The 26,405-nt window shown below is 39.1% G+C and overlaps 1 protein-coding gene and 1 pseudogene across 3 annotated transcripts; both read right to left on the bottom strand.

Moving 5' to 3' along the window:
* Positions 1-1,330: 1,330 nt before the first annotated feature.
* LOC132631942 (short-chain dehydrogenase TIC 32, chloroplastic-like) lies at positions 1,331-23,652 on the bottom strand. Of its 3 annotated transcripts, none has more exons than XM_060347698.1 (8): positions 23,211-23,652; positions 4,356-4,584; positions 4,157-4,236; positions 3,391-3,545; positions 2,512-2,589; positions 2,180-2,264; positions 1,609-1,655; positions 1,331-1,489 (listed from the first exon to the last, which is right to left on the bottom strand). In XM_060347698.1, the coding sequence occupies exons 1-8, from the start codon at positions 23,317-23,319 to the stop codon at positions 1,331-1,333; spliced, it is 942 nt and encodes a 313-aa protein (XP_060203681.1). In that variant the 5' UTR covers positions 23,320-23,652. The 3 variants fall into 3 exon arrangements, with proteins under 3 accessions (XP_060203681.1, XP_060203679.1, XP_060203680.1); XM_060347696.1 differs by having other exon boundaries at positions 2,159-2,264; positions 2,512-2,592; positions 3,394-3,545; XM_060347697.1 differs by having other exon boundaries at positions 2,512-2,592; positions 3,394-3,545.
* Positions 23,653-23,875: 223 nt separating this feature from the next.
* LOC132631169 (pelargonidin 3-O-(6-caffeoylglucoside) 5-O-(6-O-malonylglucoside) 4'''-malonyltransferase-like) lies at positions 23,876-25,184 on the bottom strand (annotated as a pseudogene).
* Between the last annotated feature and the right edge of the window lie 1,221 nt (positions 25,185-26,405).

Genomic DNA, 26,405 nt, shown 5'->3' with positions numbered 1-26,405 from the left:
ATTTGATAAATATACTGCTAATCAAGCGTCTCTCGATGGATTCACAGACGTAATCTTCGGTCTCTTGCAAAAGATCCATCTTGAGACTTCAAAAAAAAATAAAAAAATCACGAAACTCGGATTCAGTGTATCCGGCTTGGGAATTTGATCGAAGAGCTTTGCACAGTGAGAGGGGAGAAGCGGTTGTGGTCTGAAATGAGGATTTTTTTTTCTTCCTTAAAATGAATATAACAGTAATTTGGAAGAAATGAGATCGTGAGAATTATGGGTGCAAATAGACGGGAGGAAGTTTTAGCTAAATATTAATAGCAATCAAGACATTTTAAAAAATATATGCAATAATCCAACTCATTTCTAGCCATTGATTTAAGATTAAGAAAGTTTATTATCCCATTCAAAATATAAAGGGGTATAATTTTTCAAATCCAAAATGTTAAGGGGGCAAAGTGAGTTTTCTTATGACAAATTTGGTTGAGTGATTTTATAAAAGAAAAATTCTAAGTTGAGTGACTTTATTTATACAAAATAAATTTTGTTATACAATTTCTCATAATTGAATGACCTTTTGAGATGTTTATGTAAAAATATATAATAATGTTTATACATAGGTTGAACAAGTAACATGCAGTAACAGTTAAGATTGTTGTGGATTTTATCTTATTTGGTGCAAAAAATTAACATTATCTTATTTGGTGCAAAAAATTAACATTCTCATAAGAAGGAAAATATTTTCTCGATGACAAGCAAAGGGATAATTTGATCAAGTTTTTGAAAGAAATATATTTTACGTTGTACTAGACACACTCAATCTTAAGTGAATTTTGGTGTCAGAGAGCGAACATAACAGAAATTAGAAAACAAAGAAAGCTATATTAGTACTCCCTCTGTCTCAAATTTTGTCATGGTTACTAAAAATATTTATCGTTTTAAAAATTTAAGGCACAATTATTTTTTCCATTTTACCCTTAATAGAATTGTGTCATTAATGAATATGACATATAAAATAGAGTAAACATTTAATGGTGAGAGATTATAACTTAGATATAAATAAGGGTTAAAATTAATCAAATACCGCTCTTAATTAATATTTCTTAAGGGGCGTGTAAAATAAAAACCGATAAATAATTTGAGACGGAGGGAGTAGGACCTCGCAAAAGCTCAGGAAAATGCTCAATTCCTTACCACTTACCAGAGCGTTCAACATTTGCCAGAAAGCTGAAAGATACACTACGAATACTGGCAACTAATCCATTTCTAACTCTTAATACATTGATAAACATAATAAACGATGAAATAGAAAGTCTTCCATTTTACTGGTACGTATTGTTTGTTACTTGACCAAATCCATACAAAAATCCCAGAGTCTCTTTGCCAAATCCATGTCCCTAGCCAGCGTCGTCGGGGTAGCCAGATTGTTGTCCAGAAAATATTCGCTTCTCACCCCCTTCACTTGTGGATTCAATGCTAAATAACTGGTGGTTGATGCTCCCTACAGAAAAGGAAAAATGGAATTTCATCATTTGGCAACCTGTTTACACTTCCAAAAGAATCTGTGGAAAATGTTGAAACTTGCATACTGCAAACTTGAATGATTCAAGCAGAACATACCTGTTGAACATTTTTAAGCACAAGTCTTCCAACCGTACTTGCTAAACCTGGGAAATACAGAAAACGCCGCATTACTTTTCTACCAAATTTAAGCAGAAAGGATGATGTTGTTTTTTTGGTAAGGAAGCAGAAAGGATGATGTTATGAAAAGATTCTCCTTAGGCAGCATGCAACACAAACATTACAAGTAAACATTCTATAACGACCTGTAGGCTTAGCACTACATGAAGAGACTTTGAGAAATGTCATAGAGATAAATGTGCCTCACAAGGCCATGCAAAGTCCACGAGGGGGAAAAAAAGAGACTTCACCAAAACAGAATTAAGAACTAATTTGCAGAATGTGAGGGTCTGAAAGATAGTGGCACTCCAGAAAACTACAAATCAAAAGGCAAAAGCCATTTGCTGTCATGCAATGCCATGATTTAGTATCAGTTAGAGGGCCAGAGGCTCTATTCCAGATACCTAAAGAAGGCATAACGTACTACACATTTCATTAATATTAATCTGAAGCTAGCAGCTAATAGAAAAGGATAAAAGGAAAAGGAGACATAAAGAGGGAATATTATTACCATTAATGAGAGTCATATGACGGAAAAGATTGGTTGTGATTGCTCTTGGGTTAAGTGAATTTGCAGTTATTTCCACACCATCTTCCTGTTCAAATTAAAGATTAACTAAAATTCTTAAGAGTCTAAATTGCATAGCATGGATACCTCAGCTCCAGCTATGATTGGCTACAGATTCCAGTAACTGCAAACCTAGCATTTCTTGATGGGACAAAAGGAAATACATACTACTAGCAACAAATGCATTTGTCTCTTGGAATGGAGCAATACGCAAGAACTCCAGACGAAAATCATACGAGAAAGCAGAATATAAGATTTATTTATGAGAGAAACACCTTTAAGCGTTTTGTGAGCTCATTTGTGAACAGTATGTTAGCCAGCTTTGATTGGCCGTATGCCAAGTACCTGCTGTAGCTGCAAACAGATTACAAACAACAGAGAGTGGAAATCAATTTACAAAGGCCAAATATGTTTTTTTTAATAAAATAAGTAATTTAGTTGTAGCTAGTACCAAGAAGGTGCTGCAAGAGTATAAAACAGATTTACAATAGTTCCATTACAGCATTATAGCAATTAGCTCAGAGATTCTAACAATCAAAAATATGTGATACATCATCAACTATCTCTTAATTGCAGCAAAAAAAGGTAGATTCCGTAGCACTTATATTTGTCAATAGATATCTTCTGCTTTCCCCCCTCAAAGCATCTTTTGTTTCTCTCAAGCCAAATGATCCACATGATGTATAGAGGGATTGTTCTCTATGCAAAAGTACAGAGCAGAGGTACAATAGTCCGAAATCTGTTTTTATCTCGTACATGTTCTCACGGCAGCCTAAAGTTCAAATGATTGCAATGAGTCACCAGCTGTGAGCATGAAAACTGTGTCGTCTTCTATTAGTTTAAGAGTATTAACAGAACTAAGATTGAGCGAAACCAAATAAGATCAATGATCAATTGAAGAGTGTGATGACGAAATTAGGGATAACCAACGTAGTTCATAGTAAGGTTCCAAAACGGATAGTATAACATCCAGTAACTCACATTAGGAAACATCTTTTTCAAATATATCACACAAGCATACAACTTCTGGAGCTGTAAGACAGCACTCCCTCGTATGCTTACAAAAGTCAACAAGCGATTGAAGCAATGATTCCAAGTAAACAGAGGTTTATTTATAGTCATGATAAAACTAGCACCGAAACTTTAATATATAATCTTTGCTGGTCATTAATTTTATCAAGCCGAATTCCCTCACGATATGTGACACGATGAGCCTCCGATGAAACATTCACTATCCTTCCCTCCCTCTTTGTTTCGCATGCTGTCTCCTTCATCTTGTCCAACAACAAATTTGTCAAAATAAAATGACCTGCAAGCACAAGAAAAGAGAATAATTATGGCTAAGATGATTAAGTGGGTATGAATTTCCCTCTTAAAAGTGCAATTTTAGAATCATCATCCATCTTTCATCTAATATTGTAGTAAACTAAATACAAACCTTGTAAGATCTGTCACATATGTATTGTGTGATTGAAGAGTGGAAAGTACAGGCAAAGGCTTTCTACGTCCATATGAAAACTGGCTCCAACGTAGAAAAACTTAGCAGTATTAATCTAAGATCATGCTTTATCTCCCTTGTATCATTGTTGCACATACAAGTTGATTCAGGTCTGAAAAGGCTTTCTACGTCCGCTTTAATAAATGAAGTCTAAGATGAAAAGGTATTGACAACTCGATAATTGATGTCCTTTAAGCGAGAACTGAATCTTCATTTTAGTAATATCAGCAAGGGAGATACATTTAAACCTGATTCTATCATTTTTCTGAATGAGCTGTTGTTTGAAAGAAAAGATTCTACTAGTACTATTTAAGGCTTTCCTCTATTTCCAGACGTCAACTTGCCATATCTTCATAGCACCTGATTATGCTTTTCTTCATCCCGTGATAGAAATGTGCACAGAACCAACTTAACAGTCGTACCTAGATGATTTGTGGCAAATTGCAGCTCTATGTTGTCTTTCGAGAGTGTAAAGGGAATTGCCATCACGCCTGCATTATTACTTAAGAATGACAAGATAATGTTAGTACATGTGTACGAAGATAAATGAAGAGGGGAAAGGACTCTTGCAAAAGCGCAAACTCTTCCACTTTGTGATTACCACTCTTATTCGTCACTTACATTAGAACGTTCAAAGGGCGACCTGATGATATAAAATCAGCTGCAAATTTCCTTACTGATGCCAATGAACTAAGATCTAACTCCATCACATCAACTTTGGCCACAGGAATTTCCTTTTCTATTGCTTCTCTAACATCTTTTCCAGCAGCCATATTCCAGACAGCCATGGTAACATGAACTCCACGCAGACCAAGGGTACGGGTAGTTTCAGTACCGATACCACTCGATGCTCCTGAAAATGGATGTTTATATGCAAATCAATTGCTGCTAAATGCTTAAAATTTCCTGCTTCTCAATATAATTTTGTGCTTGGCTTTGCATTGCACAGACTTTGCATGACAGATTCTGATGTAACCTCAACAGATTCTCATACTCACTCGTATTTACATTAGTAACGCCAATCTCAATTTTTATCATATATCAGCAGTAGCAATGGTAGGGCAAATGCAGAAGAGGTAAACCTTAAAATTGTAGATTCCCAACTAATTAGTTACCATTGTAGAGTTGACACAAACTGTAATAATACACCTATAGCTTCATCTATTCTACAGTTGCCCGGCCTTTCAATTACTCTAATCTATGAGTGGACCCATTATGCAATAGCGAGGCTTTTATCAGGAGATCTGCCTATATACTACCAGCGAGGAATTCGATATTTCATTATTGCTTTAGAGACATCAAGAGATTCTGAATGAAATTTAGTTACCAATTCTGTTGTTCTGGTTCAAAACATAAGTTTATCCTGAACTCTTAATATAAATACTCATGAAAGAGTCCAAATCAGCTACTTGTTCCTTTAGATGGATTGTTCATCTAACAACTAGAGCACCACGGAGTTAGGAAGTTGAAAAGGAATACCACTCCGTCTCTAACTGTTCAAATTGAATATTGTTGAGCGATCAAAGTTTTCTTTTGTGCTCTTGGCATTTCTAGAGGATATATGGGAGTCAACATGGTATAGGACGATACATAATATAACAAAGTGAAGGTCTTGTTTTCGTTGAATAGTTATGTTTACCCTGAATTTCGGTAACAATTGAATTTGTAAGTGAGGTATAAAATATGTGGATGAATTTTAATCTATCATTCGGTTGATATGAAATTGATATGGACTTATTTGTAATAATATATATAGGTATGTAAGTTTTCGCCTAGAATAAATATATTGATATTGGTGACTGAGCTAAGTGTATATATATATATATATATATATATATGGCAATATATTGTATTAAGTGGATGAACAAGCCAAAGTATACTTCAAATCCGGACTAAAATGAGAGAGAGAGAGAGCTTCAATATATTTTTCTATTACAATGTTCTACATCTCAAAAGTCAACCCCTAACAGTAGGAAAATGTAAATAGATTTTCCTCATGGGCCTTGAATACAATACAAAGTCTTTTAAAATAAAGAAACCCTAAAAGGATAAAGTAGAACCGTACGGTCTGACACCGGTACGGTTGTCAGTACAAAATGACAGAACGGTCTTGACGCGTGGCAGCACCGCAATTGGTAAACCGGACCAACGGCCACGATAAGTTCGGACATGGAGAAACCGGACTAACGGCCATGTTGAGTTTGGTTCGGTGACGCCGGATCAATGGATACACTTCTCTCATCTCGGGTCAGCCGCCTTCGGTGCAATCCCCCCAGTCTGAAGAAAAGACCGAACATACTCGTGCTCATTTGGTCCTACCCTCGGCCCCCGGTCTCACCGGTCTTGCATATACCCGGTTTTTACCGTATACAGATAGTCCCCACACTTTCCGGGACAATAGTTTTACCGGAGTAACGGGAAGTGGATAAGTCACAAAACCGGTGGTTTCATAAGCTTGTTCTTATCTTTTAATTTTGGGCGGGAACAGTTATGTCACGTCCCTCTAACATCAGCCACGTGTCTCGTCCTGAATGGCCGACCTCGGGAACCGTCGTAACGCACATCGCTTCATATCACGTCTCATTAATTGTGGGACACGTGTCGCCGCCCGATTGGTTGCTCTCTGCAACCGCTACAGTTCCTGCGCCTATATAAGGCCCTTGACCATTTCATTTTCCAATTTTCACTTCTTCATTCATTTCTTGCTCACCAGATTGTTACAATTCATCATTTCTTACTCATTTGATCGTAAGAAACCAACTTGCCATCTTCTCCATTTGCTATATTTTGATTGAAAGTGCTCCTTTGTTACCTCTTTCACTTGTCATTTTGCATTCTTCAACTGCCTTTTCCATCTTTCTTATATTTCCTCCAACTGTTTTGTTTCCCACTTCAAATTCTCAAATCTTCTTTTTCACATCTTCCAAATGTCTGCCAACACTGAAACTACTTCCCAAGATGTTCCCTCGGTTTCTTCTCAGGTAGCCGAGCTAGCCTCGAAACTCAAGGGAAAAACTTTCGTTGAACCAACTGCTTTGGACATAGTGCCGACCAAACCCAACTACAACAAAGAATTTGACGTCGAGAAGCCTTCTCCGATTGCGGATAGGGGTTTCAATGTAAGGCGATATCCTTCGTCTATTATAGAGGATAAACTTGACCAGGTTTGGGCCGACTGCGGATGGGATAACCGTCCAGTGCAAGTGTTCGCCCCTGGGCCTGACGAGTCTATTATCGATCATAGAGAAGGACATACAATGTGACTTTGGCCCAAATTGGGCCGATTATCTGAAGGACCGTGGCCTGCCTCCGGTTACTAGCCAATAACGTCAAAAGGGAATTCACAATGGCGCACTTCATCCGGTTATATTCCCCGAGCCTCTTCTGAGGGGGGGTGATAAAGCTCGCAAAGTGAGGTCAGAACCCGATCTTTTCCAAACTAGATGAGGATAAAGATCGAGGGTGGTTGGAACGTTATGTCCGGGTAAGAAACCGCGGACATTATTCCGGTCGAGTACATGCCCTTTCCGGAGAGATAGAACGACAGGTGTAAGTTTCTCAGTTCTCCCTTCTATAATTATTCTTCCTCCATGATTTATCAACACTTGCTCCCTTGCATACATGTGATTTCTTCCCTTTTTTCTGTTTATCAGCCGATGCATGGATACCTCCGGCCGTCCGGAACATGACCGATTGGGTTGGAGCAATCATCGGTCAACACACTCATGAACAACGGATATGGGGGGACCTGTCGCTTGGCCGATGGGTTGCCCAAAATCACGGTAATCTTCTCCTTGATTTGGTATATATTGCATCCTCTCCTTTTTCCTTTTCTTTTTATAACCCCTTCGGTATTCAGGTTTACCCAAGGGCTCGGTGGAGCCAAGATCGGAACTGGAAGCTGAGCCTGCTGCACCAGTTCCTAAATTTGATACGGCAGGGTCATCTCGGCTCATTGTTGTTGCCGGTAAGAGATGGAGAAGGCCCTCGGACAAAGGGAAGAAACCAAAGAAAAGGGCAATGAGCGTTATTCTGACTCTAAGGGATAAATCAGAGCCCGAATTTCTTATTAGAAGAGTCCGTGAGGGCCCTTCTGTCACCTCTGTTTCAGAGGAGGAAGCCACCATTCCGACCTTCCTTACAACTGAAGAAGGACCTTCCATTCCGGCTCAGCACACAGGTGGGGAAGAAGTTTTTTTTCCAACTCCTCTAAGGTCAATTGAATTCATTGACATTTCAGGTGATGCTTCCCCCGAGGAAATTCCCTTGCAAAGGCCTAGAAGATCCGGGCCATCTTCGAATATTGAGGCCGAACAAAGAGCAGAGTCGACCCCTGATACCGAGGCTCCAATGGATACCAGCCCACTTCCTGGTGGTGACCCAACTGTAATATCCGAGGAACCTGCTTCTACCAAGACCGCTGGGGCTGCTCCAACTTCTCTTACTCCTGCGCCGAGGTTTGATAACCTCGATGACATGTTCTCGGATGCCCCACCTGCAACCGGGGAAGCTTCCGGTTTCGGACATCTCCTTATCCCTCGAGCCACGAGGGCAGCTATTCGGCCACCGAAACTGGTGCAAGGGATAGCCTAGTAGGTATCTTTCCGGCCCTTAGCATGGAGCCGAGAAGGACAAAATCGGCCATAGTCACCGTCCCCGAGGATTTCAGCTTTTTGTCCCGTCCTTTGGGAGTAGCAAGCTATCTGAGGCCTCTCATTTCGGACTCGGATAAGAGAAAGATGGCCGGAGTCCCCTGGAAGTGCCTCATTAATGAGGGCATGCACGCAGGAAACCGAGTAAGCTTATCATCCAATCTTTCCATAATTCAATATGATCCTCGGCTCTAGCTTTATCCAAGTTTAACTTTATTTGTTTCTTCTGCAGAGTGTTGTGCTTGTCAATGAGGCCTTTATCCGTGCTCAGCACGAGGTTAACGACTTAAAGGGCCAGCTGGATGCCCAGGATCGTGAAATGGAGAAGTTCCAGCACCTTCTGCGAGAAAAAGAAGATCAATTGTGCCGGGCCGCTGCCCTTTCCAACCTTCAACCCGAGCTCGAAGTGGCGAAGGCCGAAAACCTTCGTATGAAGGCCGAGTTAGCCGGTTGAAAAGAATTGGCTCCTGCAAGCGTATAAGGCCGGCCTTAGCCAGGACAGTGCCCGTTTTACTTCGAGGCTCGGGGAACTCGAGGCCACTATCTCCCAACTTCGAAGTGAACTTGATTCGGTCAAGGCTGATGCCGTGAAGATGGCAGAGAGGCATCAGTTACTTGAATCCAAAAATGTTAAAGACAAAGAGAAGCTGAAGGTAGTCGAGCAGAAGGCCGAGGCTCGGGCCCGAATTAGTGATGAGCTCAAGAGCAAATTCGAGGAGGCAGCTGAGGCCAATGACGAGCTTAAGGCCGAGCTCGAGTCGGCTACCCCAATTCAAAGAATTCTCAAAGAAGAGCAATCAGAATTGGCGGCTAAATTGGCAAAAGCCGAGGCCGACTTAGAAGAGTCTCTTAAGGATGTGGAGGCTGCCAAGGCTCGTACTACGATTGTGGTTAGTGGAAATCCCGGAGGGTTACCCTCGAACAGGCTCAACAAAGATTAGGGGACCTCCAGGCTCAGATACTTGAAGCTAAAGCAATTGAGGAGGAGGCTAAGAAAGCCCTCGATTCTGAGTCTGAGGATTCCGAGCGAACAATCTCCGAGGACTCGGGCTCCAGTCGCACCAGGTAGATCAGGGCCTGCACTAGCCTTTATTTTGTTTTTCCCTTTTGACTTGTGAAAAGTTCAAGTGTAAAAACCCTTCGTTTATGAAATGAGCATTTCCTTTTTGTTTGTCTCTTCATTATTTTATCCGAATACTTGTTATGATATTTGCCTTAATCACTTATCCCGTTAGGAATAGTCAAAGGTTCGGACTGTGCCTAAGTGTTGGATTTTCTTTTCGTTCGGTACATTTTTGTCCGAGGATTTGATTGAGTGATTTGCCCGTGGGACTTATTTATGCTTTGTGAATTCAGACGTCTCTGAATCACGTTAGGCATTTTAGGGTCGAGGTTTTTCGACCACTTACTTGTCATAGATTAGGTTCGGACACCTGAATCCCTGCCTTGTCAAATTTTGATACGGCAGTCCCCATTCGAGGGTGTTAAATTTTTTTGGCTTGGTTCAATACGACCTTGTTGCACTTGTCGAAATTCGATGGTAGTCCCCGGAGTAGGGTATTTAATAAGAAGACATGTCCGAGATGAATTTTTCATAATTTTCTTTATATTGCAAGTATTTGCACGTACATAATATGAAGACTTCATCCGTTTCCTTTTGCTTTTGCCGTAGCAAATACTGAGTGGACACGATTCGTTTTTGATTGTTTGGTCCTTACATCAAAACCTAACACAGAAGGTCCGGGATTAGATAAGGATAAGAAATATAACATTTCGAGGACTTTTCCTGGGTAGGCACTTAACAGTGACCATCTGCTTTGTTGAATTGAACTCCCTTTAACTTTCCGGGGTAGACTTCGATGTGGGTGTGATAGTCCCCTAGTGTTTATTCGAGCTGCATGATCGGGTAAGCACTATCAAGTTCCCGCTCGAGGGGTATACCCCGTGTTCCCGGATACTTTGCCTTGTTTTCATAGTAACACGTTGTACGTGTTGCCTCATTAAAAACATTGTCAAAAAACCCACTTCGGGACAAAACCGTACTAAGGAAAGAGTGCAACACGTGTTTTCTGACCTAACTTCGTCCGGTACCCGACTTTCTGCAAAAAAGAAGACAGGTTAACAACAAAAAATGACACAAGGGTTGGCATCCATACCTTAACAGTAGTATCTCTTTAAATGAGCCACATTCCAGTTATTGCGCAACCGTTGTCTGTCCATGGATTCCAGCTGGTACGACCCTTTGCCCGTTATTCCTGTTATCTTGTACGACCCTTCCCAGTTCGGACCCAACTTCTCGTCGTTGGGATTCTTGGTGTTCAAAGTAACTTTCCGAAGCACCAAGTCCCCAACTTGGAAATGTCAAAAATTGGCCCTCCGGTTGTAGTACCTCTCCATTCTATGTTTCTGAGCTGCAATACGGACCAACGCATTTTCGCGTAGTTCGTCTGCGAGGTCGAGTTTTATGGCCATGGCCTCCTCGTTTGACCCACCGGTGGCATATTTGAATCGGAGGCTCGGTTCGCCAACTTCTACTGGGATGAGTGCTTCGGCCCCGTAAACCAACGAGAAAGGCGTTTCTCTCGTGCTTGATTTTGATATAGTTCTGTAAGCCCATAATACCTCCGGTAGAACTTCCCTCCACTGATGCTTTGATGTTTCAAGTCTTTTTCTTTGATTTTGAATTATTGTTTTTTTCGTGGATTCCGCCTGTCCGTTTGCACTCGGGTGATACGGAGTTGATACAATTTTCTTGATCTTTAACCCTTCGAGGAAATTACTGACCTTGCTGCCCACGAACTGAGGGCCATTATAACAAGTTATTTCGGCCGGGATGCCGAAACGACAGATAATATGGTCCCATATAAAGTCAATAACCTCCTTTTCTCTAATCTTTTCGAAGGCCTGCGCTTCAACCTAATTTGAGAAATAGTCAGTCATAAATAAAATGAAACAGGCCTTACCTGGTTCCTATGGCAAAGGACCAACGATGTCCATTCCCCACTTCATGAATGGCCAAGGTGATATTACTGGGTGTAGCAACTCCCCAGGCTGATGGATCATCGGGGAATGCCTTTGACACCCATCATATTTTCGGACAAAATTCTTCGCGACCTCCTCCATCCGGTTCCAGTAATAACCAGCTCTGATAATTTTTCGAACCAAGGCTTCTGCACCGGAGTGATTACCGCAGGTACCCACGTGGACTTCTCTCATCACATAATCGGTTTCTCCGGGACCCAAACACTTGGCCAGGGGTCTGAAGAAGGACCGTCGATACAATTGACCGTCTATTAAGCAAAACCGTGCTGCTTTGGTCCTTAGTGACCGTGATTCTTTGGGTCACTCGGGAGCTTTCCATCTTGCAAGGAGTCGATGTATTTGTTGCACTAATCCCAAGTTAGACCCATCGTATTTATCTTACCATGCCCGTTTTCTACCGCCGAATTCATCAACTGCACTATGGTACCGGGGTTGATTTCCTCCCCTTCGACTGAAGAGGCCAAATTGGCCAACACGTAGGCTTCGTTATTCTGCTCCCTGGGTACATGCTGCATGGTCCACTCTTTAAACCGGTGCAATATCACCTGAGTTTTCTCCAAATATCTTTGCATACATTCATCCTTAACCTCGAAGACGCCATTCACTTAGTTAACGACCAAGAGAGAGTCGCATTTGCTTCGATTATTTCAGCCCCCAGACTCCGAGCGAATTCCAAACCTTCAATCATAGCCTCATACTCGGCTTCATTGTTAGTCAATTTAATAGTTCTAATCGACTGCCTAATGGCATTCCCGGCGGGGGTTTTGAGGATGATGCCCAGCCTGGAACCCTTTAGGTTTGAGGCCCCGTCCGTATGTAAAGATCAGATACCCAAAGCCTTTCCCGAGGTTAGCAGAAGCTCTTTCTCGACCTCGGGGATCATAGCGGGGGTAAAATCTGCCACAAAATCGGCCAAGATTTGAGGCTTAATGGCCGTCCTAGGTTTATATTCGATATCATATGTTGACACCCAATTTTGTCCCGCCTTTCTTCCGAAGCATTTATTTGCGCCAACTTAAGAATAATTACTAATATGACAAATTAGCTTTTATTACTATCGTCGTTTTTCATTATCCAACTATAGTCATTGGTTATTATCACAATTATTACTGCCATTATTATTATTATCACGATTATTATTATTATTATTATTATTATTATTATTATTATTATTATCACTATTATTATTATTATTATTATTATCACTATTATTATTATTATCACTATTATTATCGCTATTATGATCGCTATTATTACCGCCATTATTACCGCCATTATTATTACTATTATCACTATTATCATCACTATTATGATCACTATTATCGTCATGATCATTTTTAGCTTTCCTATTTAGCATCTTACGCGAAAACGCATCGCATTTTTTTTTACTTATTGCGCAACTATTACGATATCATGAATTTTATTTGAGTACTAATAAATATATTTTTATATTAAGTAATATTGTAGCACGCGGTAATATATAATTAACTAAAGAGTGTCTTTCATTTTGGTCTAGGAGCTCCGATAAATTTTAAGTCCAAAACAAATGACCCAATTCCGGCCATCAGAAGTTAGCCCATCTACAAGTGGAGGCCCAAATGTTTTCCACAAGCCCAACAACCCTATAACCCGGCCCACTAAAGCATTAAATACCAAACCCCTTTTTCATTCTTCACAAAGAACTAGCAGCAACCAAATGAACCCTAAAGCCCCACACTGATACATAGCAAGTTCAATGTAAACCCAGCTATTTTTCAGCCATTTTTTTGCAAAGTTTCAATGAGATTTCACTTTCTCAGTCGTTTGCCCCACCATTTTGGGCAATGCATTGATGGAAGCTTTGTTCGTTTCCCATCTCCAGCTATTTCCCAACGCTCATTTCCAATTTCAGACCAAGTTTCACCATTTCGGGTAATGCCTGGACCATCACATAATATCTCCAACGTTCGGATTTCAAAGGCTTGGGAATTTGATTTCAATTTCACTTTCAACTCCCGCCCAAAAGCATCACTCTAAGAACCCTAATCTGGATCTATAAATACGAATTTCTTGGAACCGTAGAGGGGATATTTTTTTTGGGGGGGGGGGGGGGGGTCGCCTTTATTCTTCCAAAAGTATTAATTTTCCTCAGTTCCAATACTCCTTAGTCTTTACTCGAAATACTAAGTTGTCTTAATCTCTCTTTCGCCTCTGCCATCGCTTCGAATCTGAGCGTATTCAAGCTCGGAGTTGTTAGTGTTTGAGCGTAGATTTGAGACCCCGCACCCTGTTCGCTGCACCCCAAACAGGTCGGTAATCCTCCTTCTCCTTTCGCTTCAGTTCTGTTCTATGTAAATTTATGTAGTTAGATTAGTTTAGTTTAGTTGGTTCTAATTTGGTATGTTTAGATTGCTAGTTTGTATTCCTTTAGTGTAATATTCTTCCTCGTCAGAGTTTATTTTCATTTTTTAAGTTCTGTGTCTTTTCGATTTCTCATAAGATTAGCTTAGTTTTTAATGTTGTTGGAGTTGGGTAAGTAATGGTCTTCCCTATTTCAATTCTAGCGCTCTTCCCTTTTCTTTATGTTTTTATATAGTTCTGTGATTGTGGATTAGTTAGATTAGTTCTGGATCGTTGGGCGTGTTTACATCTCAGTTCTCTTTACTTAAGTTCTTGGGATTCAGATGCTTAAAGCTTTAATTTACGAGTATAAAATTTGGCCATGTTAGCTTAACTAGTTTAAATAAATGTTTTCTTCATGGACTGAGTGTTAATGATATTCCTACACATTCACTGTTGGGCTGAGTTTTGGCTATTTGAACCTTATTTGTAGAATATGTGTTTTCTGACTTCATATTTGTAATGAAGTTCACCTTTCGCTTAGGATTTAGCTATCTGGATTTTACAAACTAATTTACTTCCTAAGTTGAGCAATGCTTCCCTCTTTTATTCTTCGAGCCTATCTTTCTCTTTAAATCAATATAAGAATATAAATGCTTTAAATAGTTTATCTCTTTTAAGGTTATTTGACAAAATATGAGTCGAAAAGTCCTTGTTTGAAATTTGGAAATGATGTTTTTAGTTTAACGTTTCAAGAGTACTTAGTAATGTTTGTCCATCTCCTACCCCCTTTTAGGTAATATGGATGTTGTCTTGTTTCTCCTATTTGGTTTGAGTAGGTTTAGTTCGGGGCTGTTGAATGGCTGACATATTATGCAGATTCATTTTTTTAGTTGCCTCCAGTTCCTAAAATTCAGTTTGTTTAATTTCCAATCCTTAGTTAAAAGTGAAAACCTCAGCTAAATGCCATCCTAAACTTGAATAATCAAGCATGAAGTGTTATGTGTCCTACATTCACTTTCCTGTCTATTTCATCACTTTCATTTGTATGGAGTATGTGTCAAAATAAGTTTTTTTCTTTTATGAACATTTGTAGCAATAGGCTTTAAAGTCAGTTGAACCAATTAATGAACAAAGAGAATAGCAAGCTATGAATCTATTTTGGTCACTATTTTGTGGCAATAAGTTAAGATTTGAATGCATTATCTTTTAGGACCAGTGGATAGATTTTAGAACTGCTTCTATGATTGGTTGGACATTCGTTGTGTTGGCCCAGTGTCTTGCTGCATTTTACCTGAACTTGTTACATGATTATGAGGGGGCTGATTAGAAATACTCCGATGTCATTTGCTTGCCAATTTTGCTGCAAATTAATATCGCTTTTGAGTGTTGTGTAGCAAAAATGTTGCTGCTGCTATTCCGAGAGAAACACAACAATATTCTTAGATCTATCATCTCATGAGCATGTTTGATCTGCTGCTTCTAAAACTGCTATAACTGCTACCCATTTTTTTAAAACTTCATCACTATCTGATTCACTCTTGAGGTTCTAAAAGCTGTTGTCTTGATGCTTCATTTTGTTGCTGTATTTTCTTTGAACTTTATACTAATCTTTATCTTTTTTTTTTGCATGTACACTTTGGAGTACACATGGAGTCTCCATAAAAGACTCTCGTTGCCACAAGAAGTCTCATTTTGAGACTCGATACCGCCGCTAGATTCAGGACCCCCATCTGTTCTACATTGATTCTTTCCTCTCTTGAAAACATCCGGGCGGAATGAAGATGAGGGGAGCCGAAAGGAGTTCAGCTGCATTTTTTAGCTCGTATTAGGATTAACTAATTGTTTTTTTTTTTTTTTTTCTTACGTGTGAATGTTTGTTTGGTTTAAGATTGTTGACCTTAGAACACTTAATTTAGAGGGGTAGTTGACGTAACAACCAGTAGTTAGCCTTTTTCCTTATTTTAGAGTTCTTTATGATACCCATTACATCGTTATTTAAGTGTCGATTTTAAAAATAGTCAGATGAAGTGCTCCCCTTTTAGAAAGTATATCACTGATTCGAGATTTAACCTATTAAGTATTCTTAAATTAATAAGAGTTCAGATTGTCACTAATTTACAACCCTCTTATTTTTGATCTATTAAACCTGTTAGTTTCTTATAAATTTTTAAATAATTTGATTTCAACGAAAGTAATTATTTTTATTAAGACCAAGTTCTTTCAACATTAAATTCAAAAGTTGCAAGCAAGATTAACATTTTTCTGGGATTTCTTACAGATTCTATTGTTAAAGTAAATATTTTTAATATTAAGCATTACATTTTTTAGCTAATCCGCACCTAGTTATAATAGATAACAATTATTTTAAAAAAAAATTGTTTAGTGATAGATTTTACCCTCTTTTTTTTTATTAACCTAAGTTTGGTCGGTAACCGTAATTAACGGATTCTAATGGATGCCTAATACCTTCCCATTAGGATATTTAGAACCCTTACCTAGAATCACATTAATTAAGCAGACCATTAACGGAGATTTAGTTTAGCTTTACCTTAGTTAATGCTTAGGTGTCCTAATTCACCATTAAAATAATTAGGTGGCGACTCCTTAAAATAATTAATTGGGAATCACCGATATGTTGTACTTCGATTTGACCCGTTTAAAATGGGGTATAACATCATATCCGCTAATCTCTACGGCCCATTTGGTCAGTCTACCCGACAATTCCGGTTTATGCATGACATTCTTTAGAGGGTAAGTAGTTACTACGCATATTGGATGACATTAAAAGTAAGGTTTCAGCTTTCTTGAAGCACTTACCAATGCCAAAGATAACTTTTCGAGGTGGGGATAACGAGTCTCCGCATCCCCTAAAGTCCTACTCAAATAATATATTGGAAATTGCGTACCTGCTTCTTCTCGGATGAAAACACCACTTACCGCTACCTCGGATACGACAAGGTAGAGAAACAACTGCTCATCTGCCTTCGGTGTGTGGAGCAGAGGTGGGATGGACAAGTATCTTTTCAATTCCTGCAAGGCCTTTTGGCATTCCGGTGTCCAGACGAAGTCATTCTTCTTGCTCAGCAGTGAGAAGAAACGGTGACTTTTATCCGAAAACCTCGAAATGAAAAGACTCAGTGCTGCTATCCTTACGGTGAGCCTCTGCACTCCCTTGACGCTGTTCACCACCTCAATATCCTCGATGACTTTGATCTTGTCCGGATTAATTTAAATTCCCAGTTCGACACCATGAAACCCAAAAAATTTCCAGATCGGACACCGAAAACACATTTCTCCGGGTTAAGCTTCATGTTGTATTTACGAAGTACATCAAAGGTTTCCTGCAAATGTTTTAAATGGTCCTCTGTTTCCAGGGACTTGACTACCATGTCATCAATATAAACTTCCATTGTTTTCCCTATCTGTTCTTCGAACATCCTATTAACTAGGCGTTAGTAAGTTGCACCGGTATTTTTTAACCCGAAAGGCATGACGTTGTAACAGTAAGTCCCGTATCGGGTAATAAAGAATGTTTTCTCTTGATCCTCCGGGTGCATCCGGATTTGGTTGTACCCGGAGTAAGCATCGAGAAAACTTAACATCTCATGCCCGGCCGTCGCATCGATCATTCGATCGATGTGAGGCATCGGAAATGAATCCTTCGGGCATGCTTTGTTCAAATACTTATAATCAACACACATTCTAAATTTATTACCTTTCTTCGGCACAACCACTGCATTCGCTAGCCAGTCCGGTTACTTTACCTCCCGGATAGAGCCTATTTTTAAAAGCTTTGTTACCTCATCTTTTACGAAGGAGTGCTTCGGCTCTACCATGGGCCTCTGATAACGTCCAAATCCACTCCCCAAAGAGAAAGTGTACACAGTCGTATGCAATATAAATTTACCCAACTATGAGTCGGGGTCGATCCCACAGGGAACAATATAATAGGCGAATAAGAAAGTAAGAAACTTTCACTTACTAAGCTAAGCGAAACGATAGATAATATTTTGGTTTTTTGAGAATTATAACTAATGCGGAAATGTAAACTAACCTACAAAGCAAGTAAAATGATCAATGGCCACAAGCATGAATAATAGGAGATTACACTCAAGTAACGATCCAATGTATTTTACGATTTTACAACTATGAGGGGGTTTATATTAATAGATAATGATTTCAAAAATCTCATTGAAAGTCTCTCAACCAAATCAATGAATTTCACTCTAAGCTTTCTCAAGCCTTAGAGTGTGATGTTAAACACAATCAATTCAACCTCAAATTAACTATCCTATCTCTAGCTCAAGTTATTAGATGGATTTAATGACCCAAATCCTTGTTATCTAACTCTTTTCCTAACTTTCACTTTCCTTCTCAAGAAAAGTGAAAGTACTTAGGCACAAATAATGTTTGCAACCATTAAGAGACATTTAAGCATGAAGAGTTGATAGAAAAATATTAACCCACTTCATTAGAAATAAAAATTATTCAATACATAAGCAAAACAAGAGTTCAATCCAAAACTTGGACAATGAATATTTTCATAAACAAGATTCAAGTAATGAAATGGAATACTACACACTAGATATACAATACAAAGTAAGGAATTGAAGAAAGGGTTAAGAAATTTATCATTCAAGTTCTCCAATCTTCTCCTCCAATGGTGTTGTTGATGATGAACCATAGCTCCAAGCTTGAAATGTGGTCAAAGATGAAAATGATATGCCCCAAGTCTCTCTTTTGTAGCTCCTCCACTTTCCCAAGTCAAAATATGACAAAATAAAGCCCAAAGTTTCAATTTTGCAAATCTGTCCCGTTTTTGCAAAACTGTCCAGTTTGGCCTCTTTTTGACTTTATTTTCACTTGGTTTCTTCCGATCACTTCTAAATCACATAAAACTGAATAGAGCACCAATATTATACAAAAATACCCCTGCTTGCGCAACGTGCGTCTCGCAAGTTGTATCGCGTGGTCAACCTGCGGTTCGCTGGTTGCACAAAACCTCGCAGGTCTTGTAATGTACAGAGATGACTTGCAGCACATGCGGTCATGGATGCGTCTCGCAAGTGGTACCTGCGTCTCGCAAGTGGTACCTGCGTCTCGTAGGTGATGTTTGCAGATGCTGCATCCAATTTCTTTAAATTTCCAAAATCTCTGTACAAACTTGCTGCAGAACATGCGGCTCGCATGTGTGACCCGCGACTCGCAGGTCACGCTTCTTCTATTTTGGCCTGTTTTGCTCCATTTTGCTCCATTTTGATCTGTTATGCTCTTCGGACATCTTGTCCTACAAAATGACATAAATACACGAAAAGTAACACCAAAAGTGCTTGAAGAGTTACAAAAGCTTAAGAAATTAGCATCGAATATCCCGTAATTTCACGGCACATCAGCCTCCTTTTCAGTTTCACGGGGGGGAAGCTCCCATTGAGGCTGAGCTTATGAGTCGTCACCTCCGGTGGCACACCTGTCATATCTATATGGGACCATGCAAAACAATCGGCATTAGCTTGAAGAAATTTAATTAGCTTGTTCCTGACCTTCGAGGTTAACCCTGTGCCCAGGTATACCTTTCTTTCCGGTAAATGTTCGAACAAGAAGACTTGTTCCAGCGCTTCCGCGGTAGATTCGGTTGCATCCAAGTCATCCGGTAATACGAACGATCTGGGTACGCCGAAATCATCCTCTTCATCCATCGGGTCCGACCCCTTCTACTCCGCTATCGAACCCGTATCCTTTAGTTGCTATTTGGTGTCCTTGCCTCCGACTGATTCATCATCTCTTAGATCCGATTTTTTAGGAAAGAGTAGAGCTTCCTCGACCGCGAACATCTCCTTTGCAGCGGGCTGTTCACCTCAGATGGTTTTTATCCCCCCTGGGTTTGGGAACTTCAGCAAGTGATGTAGCATCGATGACATCACTCTCATGCTATGAATCCATGGTCTACCAAGCAAAGCATTATACTTCATATCTCCTTCGATGACATAGAACACCGTCTGTTGAATGGTGCCGTCTCGGGCTTCCGGCACAATCTGGTCTAGTAACCTTAGCTGTTTAACCACTCTCCACCGGATGATGTTGGCCGAGCTACCTGGGTCAATTAAAATACGTTTAACTTGTGATTTAAAAATAAGAATAGAAATTACCAATGCATCATTGTGCGGTTGAATGATGCCTTCTGCATCCTCATTGCTGAAAGAGATGGAACCCTCGAGTACGTAATCCCAGCTATGCTTCTCACGCACGACGGAAACCTTCGTTCGTTTTATCACCGGTCCTTGAGAAGCATCTGTTCCCCCGATTATCATATTGATTATATGCTGAGGTTCCACCAGTTCAGCCCATTTGTGAGATTCCCTTTCCTTGTAATGGCTTTTAGCTCGTTCACTCAGAAATTCTCGAAGACGAGACGAGATCTGAGGTATTGATGTTGAAGTTATACTCCAATATCCTTGGTGAGTCTTTATTGCTAGCCAAACTCCCGACATCGCTTCTAAACGATAGACCTCGACTGTTCGATGGGTGCTCAGCCCGTTTATCACCACGACCAGAGAAATGACTGGGGCCAACCCTTAACTTCTCCGACCTTAAGCCTGGTTTTTTTTAATGAGAGTATGGCCGGTATCTTTCCCTCGATGATCGCATCTCTGGCTCGTAAGCTTTTCTCGACCTTTCAGAGTTTTTGCTCATATTTACGGGTTCTGGGGGGAGCTCGAGTTGGTCATCCTCTACCCGAATCTTTGATTCGTACCTGTTATGAAAATTTGCCTAGGTTACAGCCTCATATTCCAAAAAAAATTCTTTCAGTTTGAATGAGGCCGTCGAGCTCCGAGGATTAAGCCCTTTGGTAAAAACTTGTGCAGCCCATTCCTCCGAAACCGGAGAGAGCTCCATCTGTTCCCTTTGGAAACAGTTCACAAATTCTCGTAGTAATTCATCATCCCTTTGGGCTATGCGGAAGATGTCCGCCTTCCGGGCCTGCACCTTTTTAGCCCCGGCATGGGCTTTTATGAACGCATTTGCGAGCATTTCAAAGGAAGTGATTGAATGCTCAGGCAGATGGTCATACCAGGTCAGCGCCCCCTTCGATAGCGTTTCCCCAAATTTTTTCAGCAAAACGGACTCAATTTCATCCTCTTCGACATCGTTGCCTTTTATGGCACATGTGTACGAAGTCACATGCTTTTGTGGGTCCTTTGTACCGTCGTATTTCTGGATATCTGGCATCTTGAACCTTTTCGAGATCAACTTCGGAGCTACACTTGGAGGGAAAGGCCTTTGGATGTACCTATTCGAATCCGGCCCTTTTAGAATCGGAGGAGCCCCCGGGATCTGATCCACCCGAGAGTTATATGTTTCCACCCTCTTCTCAGTTGAGTCTACCCGCTTTGACAAGGTTTCGAGCATCTTCAGAACTTCGGTGGATGAACCGACTCCCGATCCATTACTCTCGACTATCCGTGTTTCATCCCTTCTTGGTTCGGTGACGCATTTTGACCTTTCCGGGGCTACCTTATCATTTTTGCTTTAAAACTGAGCTATTGCAATTCCCTGTTCGGCTATGGCGGTTCCTTGTTCCTGCAACATTTCAAAAATTAAACCTAAGTTAATCTCATCTGGAGTATCTGGTGCTTTCCGGCCTTGCGCCCGAGATAAAGTAATTGAGTTATGAGTATTCAAGGGATCAGTGGCCGGTAAGGTGGCCTTCTCCTGGTTCACGGTGTTCTGCCGGTTGAGGCTTTCCCTTGAATCAACAGAGTTTGGGTCGATTGGATATGGGTTTCATAACCCACTATTCTCGTTTTCGGCCACAATCTCGTTGTTGTTGACATGACCAGACTGTCCGCTGCTTGCCATTTGTCCTTTTATTGATAGAAATTAGCAAAAGATTCTGTAATCAAACGGGTATAAGGAGGTAGAAGCAGAGATTAAAAAAGCACTATTATCCTAGCCCCACGGTGAGCGTCAAACTGTTTACCCTGAATTTCGGTAACAATTGAATTTGTAAGTGAGGTATAGGATATGTGGCTGAATTTTAATCTATCATTCGGTTGATATGAAATTGATTTGGACTTATTTGTAATAATATATATAGGTATGTAAGTTTTCGCCTAGAATAAATATATTGATATTGGTGATTGAGCTAAGTGTATATATATATATATATATATATATATATATATATATATATATATATATATATATATATATATATATATATATATATTGAGTGGATGAACAAGCCAAAGTATACTTCAAATCCGGACTAAAATGAGAGAGAGAGAGGGAGCTTCAATATATTTTTCTATTACAATGTTCTAGATCTCAAAAGTCAACCCCTAACAGTAGGAAAATGTCCTCTATTTATAGGTTTGCCTCATGGGCCTTGAATACAATACAAAGCCTTTTAAAATAAAGAAACCCTAAAAGGATAAATAGAACCATACGGTCTGACACCTGTACGGTTGTCAGTACAAAATGACAGAACGGTCTTGACGCGTGGCAGCACCGCAACTGGTAAACTGGACCAATGGCCACAATAAGTTCGGACATGGAGAAACCAGACTAATGGCCACGTTGAGTTTGGTTCGGTGATGCCGGATCAACGGATACACTTCTCTCATCTCGGGTCAGCCGCCTTCGGTGCAATCCCCCCGGTCTGAAGAAAAGACCGAACATACTCGTACTCATTTGGTCCTACCCTCGGCCCCCGGTCTCACCGATCTTGCATATACCCAATTTTTACTGTATACAAGTTATGAAACCAACAATGCCTTATAGGCCTCTATCTACAAGTACAAGATGAATGTCCTGGAAATGTGGATAATGTGTTCATACAAAAATTAGACAACATCAACAAAATAATGGCATTCGACAAAAAGTACAAGTAAAACAAATAGAGTAAAATATGTAAGAATGCACTACTCTCTCCATCCCCTATTACTTGTCCATCTTCCCCTTTACGCGCCCTTTAAGAAATCATAAATAAAAGTGTAGTTTTACTATATTACTTTTATCCCTCTCCAATATATTTCACTCTAATCAATATTGGTTACTTTAAAAAACAATTAATGCTACGGACAAAATAGGAAAAATTTAATTAATCTATTTTGGTTTTGTAAATTGACAAGTATTTTAGGACGGATATTTTTAGTAATGTGGACAATTAATATGGGATAGAGAGGGTAAAACCTAAAGTCACATGGAGGAAAGCGGCCATGAAAGACCTAAAATTTCTTGGAATCCATGCAGATTTAGAAAAAAAAAAAAAAAAAAAACAGAGCAGTGAACACAATGGACGCAAAGCTAGTCGTTTACTTACACGCGATATGAGGCGTAGTGTTGGACAGGAATCTTTTAAGTGTAGTTAAAGATAACATGACAGTATAAAGAGGGACATATATTTCAGGAATCCAAAACTATAAGCAATTTTCAACGTGAATATCCGATGGGTGAAAACAGACCAGTACAATGACAGTGAGACCAGAGCCGTCGATTCCATGGGTAACATCTTCAGCAGTGGAGGAATATGAAAATCCAGATGCCCCTTTTCTATTGAAAATCCACATAGTTAAAGTCACTTCGAGTTGTTTAGCTTTTGCTACTCTGCTTATGTTTTTTTATTTTTTTATAGAATCTGTATCTGTATCACTTACTGTACGTATATAAAGAGATGTGAAGTTGATAATGGGGGAACAGGCAACTTTGCTTACACGGAGTTTGATGGTGCAGTGCTCGCACTACATTAATAATTGTTTGTGTATAATCTTCATACATGTACATATGGAAAATGGTGCAATAGCCAATATGTAGCTTTCCTTACGGAGCACTAAAGCACTACTTTTAAGCACCAATTTGTTGGATAATTGTACTCGTTGTAATCCGAAATTTATGCTCCACTATCTAACTATGGTTAAAATTACTGCATAACGTTGCAGTAAATTAATGCATGATATGTTAACTAATATGCATTGTTTAAAAAAAAAATTACTACTAATATATATGAATGATCTTTCAACAAGAAGCAACGTGAAGGAAAAAGATGACATCCTTAGGAAGATACAGTAAACAACACAGCAGTCTCATTTTATCCAAATCGATGAATAAAAATGCTAATTTCGAATTTTATATATGTATAGAGGACAAAATATCAGGACTTCTCTCGAATTCAGCTATGTTATTCTCCTTTAAACTAACCCATACTTCTATTCCTTCACCATCTTTTGTGTCCATCAGAATAATTACTTCAAAACTTCTGCTAGAACTGTTCACCCATAATGGCTTTCCCAACCAAAGTCTGCTTCATAAATGTCCATCTCGTCTTTTTGACCAAATTTGCTTAGAAATTCTCTGTTTACATCAACAATCATAGAGGCAATATCATCGATGCTCGCCTTACCAATGCCTATTGATGTGTCCCTTGTTGTGCTTCCTACTAAGTTAACAAAGTCATTTAACTCCTGTCAAGATGAGTACTGGTTTGCCTCAAAAGTTGCAATTCCAGATATGCAAAAATTTCCAAGAGCATGTTCTAAAGATGGTAATTTTGATTTTCCCCTCACATTAATAGGAAATGTTAAACAAGAGTCCCTTGAATGGCCATGTTTGGTTGAGGAAATGCCTGCAAGAACTTTCCATATTAACGACAGAACGGCCATCACTCGAGTCGGTTTCATGAATGGGGCACTAGAATTTATTATGTCTCTTTGAGCTTTGCTATTGCGATATAGCATCAAAAACAAACCTCTTTGTGACAATCTTAGGGCTGACTATTTCGGAAGGCAGTGGAGAAAATTGATGATGTTCTAGTGGCAGTACTCTTGTGGGAAAGAGGGACGACAAATGACCAAAATCCAGGAGACAATCTTTTGTTGTCCCTGTTTGGTTAACGTGTCGCTACAACAATTTATAGAAATTGCAATAGCTCTTTTGGCAAAAAAATAATATAGTTCGCAAAAGTCAATGACAACAACTTAGTTTTATTGTTGACATATATAATGAATCTTTTATAAATGAACTTTTTTTTGTTGCAAAAAATTTAATTTTGTTGTCATATAATATTTATTATTATTGCAAAAAGTACTTTTGACAATTAAAAAAAAAGTTATTGCACGTCGTTGCAATAACAACCGTTAGGAAAAGTTTATGCAACAACAAAAAATGTTGTTGCCAAAAACATTTTTTGCAATAATAACCTATCTATGACAACAAAAAAAAAATTATTGTCAAATGTCTTCTTTCCAGTCTGTGTGCGCATTCGCTGACAAATGTTGCTAAATTGAAACTATCTGCTACCATGTGTGAAATTTGTATACCCGTGACTAGGCCACACCACAATTGATTGTATTCACTTGGATTCCAAATTCTCCGCATTGACTCGGGTTTCAACATATATAATCGACACCTTGGTCATACCAGTGAGTTGAAATGTCATATTTATTAAATCTTGGCTAATGTCTTAGCCAAAGATTTCTGCAGCTTATCACTATTTTCTGCCGTATTGTTAAATTCACTGCTTGGCAAATAGTGAAACAGAATTGTTACATAGTTACTAGGATCCGGCATATCAAACAATTAAAGATTGAGGGTCCGAAGATGATTCGGGGTAAGAGTTGAGGGCTTTAACATTTTCCTTGTCTGGATTTGAATCTCCAACTTGGTCATTAGGATTGGCTTATTGACGGCAAAAGATTGAGAACAACCACCGCCCCCCACCACCAACAACCCCCTCAAAAAAAAAAAAAAAACTCTGAATAGGGAAATATTTATTAAAAGGATCAAAGTTTCTGGAGTCCATCGAGTTCCTTTTTCTTTATGTTGGTTATAAAATATTCCTTGGATTAGGGGTTCTCATGAACATGGCAACTTACGTTGGCTGGCATTAATTAGTTTATTTTGTAGAATCTTTATCACTGTATGTACGTACGTATAGTACTAGTATCTATGAACGTGCCTGTCGATCTTTCAAAAGTTAGGTGATGTTATTTGAAATTACATATTATTTATTTTATAAGATTCTAAAATAGTATTTGTTCGTAACCACTTAATACTTCTCATTAAAATATTATTTTTGGTATATATCCTTTATGTTTTACCTACATGGAAGAACATAGTATGACTAAAATAACTAAACAATATAATAGGAATTGAGCTCGTGACCATATATTTTATCTATTTACATTATGCTCAAAATTACTATTACGCAAAATTAAAAAATATCAATCATTTGTTTGCCGAAGAAATTAAATATGAGCATTTTACATAAATAGCAAACATTTGGGGTTTAATCAAGCTGCATAACTAATGTTTCAATATTTACGTTCTGTAGCAAATCAGCCCAGCTTCCACTTGTGTATTCAATTTTTTTTTAGCTGTATTCATGAATACAACAATTTTTTTTTCAACTGTATTCATAAAATAACTATCTGTATTCATAAATTGTCTTGTTGTATTCATGAATACAACAAGTAAAAAATGAATACATATACACCAATAATTACACAAATACATCATATTTTTCGGTATTTATACAACAGATACAGACGAAAAATACAGTATAAAACATTCATACACCAAAAAATTAACAAATATGCCATATTTTCCGGTATGTATACAACAAATACAGGCGAAAAATACTGTATACAATATAGATACA

This window comes from Lycium barbarum, chromosome 3, assembly GCF_019175385.1.
Source record: "Lycium barbarum isolate Lr01 chromosome 3, ASM1917538v2, whole genome shotgun sequence".
Taxonomy (NCBI): domain Eukaryota; kingdom Viridiplantae; phylum Streptophyta; class Magnoliopsida; order Solanales; family Solanaceae; genus Lycium; species Lycium barbarum.
This window is presented reverse-complemented; position numbering and strand designations above follow the sequence as displayed.